General features: G+C 42.1%; 1 protein-coding gene across 1 annotated transcript in view; it reads right to left on the reverse strand.

Annotated features, from left to right (window-relative positions):
• Positions 1-5640, reverse strand: part of grm5a (glutamate receptor, metabotropic 5a) — a 42290-nt gene that overhangs the window by 34825 nt on the left and 1825 nt on the right. The window contains exons 4-6 of the mRNA XM_037687374.1: positions 4924-5185; positions 3981-4095; positions 1089-1338 (exon numbers count right to left, since the gene is read on the reverse strand). Of these exons, the coding sequence (XP_037543302.1) occupies positions 1089-1338; positions 3981-4095; positions 4924-5185 (627 nt within the window). The remainder of the gene's footprint in view (positions 1-1088; positions 1339-3980; positions 4096-4923; positions 5186-5640) is intronic.

The raw sequence follows: 5640 nt of genomic DNA on the forward strand, positions 1-5640 counted from the left end.
TATTGTCATACTACAACTAGTGACACGTACCCACGTGACTCACTACATGACCAAAAGAACGAGATCACGGATACAGGTGGCCGAAATGAGTTTTCTCCGCAGAGTGTCTGGGCTCTCCCTTAGAGATAGAGTGAGAAGCTTGGTTATTTGGGAGGGACTCAGAGTAGAACCACTGCTTCTCCACATTGAGAGGAGCCAGTTGAGGCGGCTCGGGCATCTGGTTAGGATGCCTCCTGGACGCCTCCCTGGTGAGGTGTTCCGGGCACGTCCCACGGGGAGGAGACCCAGAGTAAGACCCAGGAGACGCTGGAGGAACTATGTTTCTCTGCTGGCCTGGGAATGCCTTGGAATTCCCCTGGAGGAGTTGGCCCAAGCGGCTGGGGAGAGGGAAGTCTGGGCCTCCCTACTTAGGCTGCTACACCACGACCCGACCCCGTATAAGAAGAAGAGAATGGATGGATGGATGGGTTCTCTTAAAATCTGTCCAGTAGTTCTTGAGATATCTTCTATCAGACAGAGTTGACTTCTCTTGGTAATGCCAAAGTTTAAAATAAGTTGTGCAAACAGTGCTCAGATGATGTGCTGGGGATGACTCTCAGATTCTATCACATCAAACTTTAGCTCAGTATCTGTCAAAGGGTCATTAAGCTGTGGTGGCCATCTTAAATCAGATTGACATCAAAAGGCAATCAGTAATGAATGTTTTTCCAATGAAAACTTTCTAATATATCTGATATTGATTCTTGGTTCATCAGCTGTGTTGAGCCATTGATTGTTATAATTAAATAAAGCCTCAAACAAAATAACAACCAAAAAAAAATCACTTTAACATGAGAATGTATAAAATACAGTAAAATATCCTGTTTTTTCAAAGCCATGATGAAGTAGGTGATCGCAGTGAAGGTGTTGCAGATGAAGGTAATGATGATGATGAGAGGACAAAGATGATCCCAATGTCAACAAAGACAACTCTGAGGATGCTGAACATCTACAGAAGATCTTAACTGTAAAGAAACAAACAAGACAGTGAATATGAACATTAAAAAAATATCCACTGAAACATGCAAATATTAGATTTCACCTCTAACCTTCCAACCAGCAGAAACTCTCCCACCAGGCGCTGTCGTCTCATGGCCTTCAGGATGCCTCGGACAGTCATGCCCTCACAGAAACAGGCCACCACTCTGGCTTTGGGCAGGTGGCCTCTGAGTTTCTGTAACAGTTTGTCAAAACTCTGCTCCCCTGCATTACTGTATATTTTATCAGAGTGGGCGATACAGATTCCCTCTTTTGCCGCCATGTCTTTGAATGCCTCCATACCGCTCTCGCCATAGTTACCTGGGGAGAGACATGGAATGTCTGGTGTTGGTATGTAATCAAAGATTACAAACAGGACACATTACGTGGCAGAACACCTAGACAAAACATGCTGCATATTTAAGATTTGTAGGCTCAGCCATCCAGGTAGAAAACAACAAAAACGGTAGAATCTTGTCATCTGGACCTGTTTCTTTAAGTGAAGAAAGGTTTCGTCCCGCAGAGGACTTCGTCAGTCTGCAGCCTGCAAACCAGATCTGTCCCATAAGTAGCCTTCATTGATGTGTTTCAAGCCAACCTCCTGTTGGAATCTCAGAGGCAGACTTTTTTAAACACAAATGTTTTAGGCCAGGTGACCACCTTGCTACTACCAGAAACAGCCTGTGGACAACCAAGACCAAAGTGGTTCCAAAAAAGTCTACCTAGTAGAGGTTGAATGGACTAGTCAACTAATCAATTCTAGGACATCTCACAATTCTTAAAATATTTCACGTCGACTAGTCACCCCCCACCCCCATTCCCAGCCCTATTCCACCCGATCCATGTGGTGGATTACATAAAATTAAACTAAAAACATCAGGGCGGTAGAGCTGTCATTTCTAACACGGCCACGCCCAACCCAAAATAATGTGCTGGAAGGGTTGGTGTCGGGCTTTTGATTAGCAGCAGACGCGCGTGGATGACGATCCAATCTGGATCACCACCAGCTGCGCTGACTGGCCGGTTAAAAGACGTACAAAAATGTCCAGATGGATCACTGCCAGCCACACCTGAAGCTTTCCAGCCACTGCTTCAGCGGACACGCGCGGACGTTTAAAAGAGGGACAGAAAAGAGCTAAAAGTCCAGATGGATGCCAGCGACCCAGCTAGCTGAAGCTTTCCAGCCGCTGTGTCAGAGTACGTGCATGGCCAAGCTCGGCCATTTAAAAGAGGGACAGAGCTGTTCACCCAGCTACAGAAAAGTCCAGATGGATCACTGCCAAGGACCCACCTGTGGCTTAATTGGACCCAGCTGCTGTGTCAGCGGACGCGCGCAAACGACAACCATTATTAACTAAAATAACTATAATATTATTATAAGGTGCTCCACCACTGCCCACCCTGCTGCCCTCAGTTCCATTCCACCCAATCCACGGTGGTGGATTAAATAAAACAAGGATAAAAACAGCGCACCCTGCTGTTCATATCCTTGTTTTTTTACGTGCCACACGTTTCTTTCACTTTTGTAGCTTAATAATAGTTTTGGTTTTCCTGCGACTTATTTACAGTATGATAAATGGTAGGAGCATAAATATACGCCCATTGTTTTGTTCTTTTTTGTGTAGGTGTAAATAATAAATTATGTTTTTTTGCCTTTTTTTTCCCGAATATGATATAGCGTCTCAAGTTCCTATGGCGTCATCGACTAGTCGACATTGACTCAACTTATATCAAAGTTGACATTATAAAATATGAAGTCATTTAACCCTTACAGGACAGATCTGGTTGGCAGGTCACAGACTGACAAAGTCCTCTGGATGGGGGATGAAACGTTTCCCACTTAAAGAAACTGGTCCAGATGACATGATTTAACCATTTTTATTGTTTCTACCTGGATGATTGATCTTACAAACCTTTTTCTGAACCACTTTGGCCTTGGTTGTTCTCAGGATGTTTCTGTGAGTAACAAGTTGTCCACCTGACATAAAACATTTGATTGTTGTTAATGAAGACTGATTGTTTTGGATGGGTGTGGCCTGTTTGTATGTGTTAAAAAAGTCTGCCTCTGAGATTCCAACAGGAGGTTGGCTTGAAACACAGCAGTGTAGGCTACCTATGGGACAGATCTGGTTGGCAAGCTGCAGACTGATGAAGTCCTCTGGATGGGGATGAAACGTTTCTCACTTAAAGAAAGAGGTCCAGATGATACGATGTAGCCATTTTTGTTACTGCATATTTGGTTTTAGAAATAGAAACCTATCACTTTCTTCTCTGTGTTTTTTAATGACCTTGATATTCTGAGCAGTCATTCAGTAATGTGCTTTATGTGATCACTTCTCATGCACATGCATCAACAGGTGGGAACAAAGTCCTAAATTATAGTGCAATGCCAGCCCAGTGCTTTGAAATCTGATACTTTTGGTCCCGTCATGAGATCTTTTTGGATAAAAACTTTCTTGTTATTCCTTAAAATTATGTCCCATCCAAAATTGCTATTATTTACTGGGTCAGAATATTTGTTGATAACTTATGACTCTCCCCTGCGGTTCTGCAGACACACACATTTAACAAATATTTGGTTGCAATATTATGTAGATGAACAACATGTGCCATATAGGTCTAACTAATCACAATTATCCAGATTGCAGATAAATCAAATATTCCTGTTTTTAAACCAATTTTTGTTTGCCCGTAGGTCTCGTCTTCATTTTTGTGTCTTTGTTTACTTTGATTAGGACACTGAAGCATCAAAATGTTTTTATTTGTACAAATAAAGGCTCCAAAATAGTCTGAACTCCAGCTCTGCTTTTTACCTTGAGCATGTGTTACTCTTCACTTGAAAGACACACAATTTAGCTATATTTTAATAAAATATGTGCAATGTGTATAGTTCAATTTGGAGTAGCTTGCGAACTGATAACATATAGAAATTAAATTTAATACACATGTAAGCACAGTCTTACCCTCAGTGTGTATCGCAGACACATAGCTCCAGTTGTACCTCTTCACAATGTCCACCATGGCTCTGGCCTGCTGCATATCTGACGGCACCACCCTCATGAAATACTTATACAGGCTCTGTTGGAAAAGATGTTTACAAATCTCATAAGTCTGCTTTATTTGCTAGTTTGCATGATCATCCACCATAAACCATTCTCCATAACTTGGCATGGCAAGTAAAATTCAATTCTGTTCAATCACACTTATTGTCCATAACATTTCATGAAATGGAGACTTGTCATTGTCATCTGGCTCATAAATACGACACAAAACAAATTAAAAATGCAATAAATAAAAACTTTAAAAAAGCATTGCAGAAACAATTATATTAAAAAACCCAATAAAATACAAAGTATATGGTACATACAAAAAACACAAGAACTTTTCAGCAGGAAATTGTTATTTTGAAATGTGAGGCTACGTTTAGAGAACCCTTTTTATGGTTACAGTGGTGAAAGCATAACTTTTTGTACCCATTCTTTATTGTTAGGGGGACCATCAGTCTCCTGACAAATGGCAGCAACTTAAATAGTGGTTGCAGTGGATGAGTTGGGTCATTATAAACGTGGATTGCCTTTTTTTTTTTTTTTTTTTCCAGAACCCGATTATACAGGTCTGTGAGTTGCAATAGTTGGTGACCAATTAATCTACTACCTTATGTGACCACCCAGGACAACTTATTCTTGTCTCTGTCTAGGAAGTTCCCATACCATGAGACCATATTAAAGGATATGACACTTTCAACCAGTGACCTGCACACCAGCTGCAGAGGGGTTTGCTTGCATTAGAACTCTAGAACTCATTAGCTCATGTAGAACATGAAGATGCTGCCTGACTTTTGTTTTTATTTATTTCATTCAAATTCAACAGAAATATTTGATGATTCTGATTTCCCCTGTTGTTTACCTTGTCACTGAGATCCATGCTAGTGGCTGAGTAAGCAATCTGTGGGATGTTGAAGAGCTGCAGGAGGTTTTGCACTTGGATGGCAACAGAGCTGGAGCCTGGTCCTATCAGTCCCACGATGGGCTTCTTACCCTGCAGAAGCATGCTCCCTGCTTCTGCAGCACATCTGGCCTGGCTCTCTTCCTCGTCGCTGGACACCAGCGTGTCCCGAATGAACTCAATGCTCTGCTCCAAGGCCACTGCAGAGTGCCAGCAGGAGTCCCTGGAGTAGAAAGAATAAGATCAATGTCACATTGTTTTGGTAAGAAAACAAAATAGGTGGCATTCATTTTAGAATTATTGCTGCCCACCACGGAGCAAAAAGGGGACTTGGAAATACCCTCCATCGATTTGTCTGTCCGTTAGTCCATCTTATGGGCTAGATAACTTAGAAAGAAGTGAGGTACCAAGTTTCACTTTGGTGTGTGGCTGGATCTAAGTATAAGACAGGGTCCTAAGGAATACTGGGTTGCAAGATCAAAATCAATTATGACTGCTGTCATGCGCACACACACGCACTCACGCACTCACTCACGCACTCACTCACACACTCACTCACGCACGTATATATAGAGAGAGAATCTATGAAAGAGTGACAGGTCACTCTTCCACATATCCTCTCTCTCTTTCTCTCTCCATATGTGAGTGTGTGAGTGAGTGCGTGAGTGAGTGCGTGAG

The sequence above is a fragment of the Nematolebias whitei genome, chromosome 14 (assembly GCF_014905685.2).
Source record: "Nematolebias whitei isolate Nwh7 chromosome 14, NemWhi1, whole genome shotgun sequence".
Classification (NCBI taxonomy): Eukaryota; Metazoa; Chordata; class Actinopteri; order Cyprinodontiformes; family Rivulidae; genus Nematolebias; species Nematolebias whitei.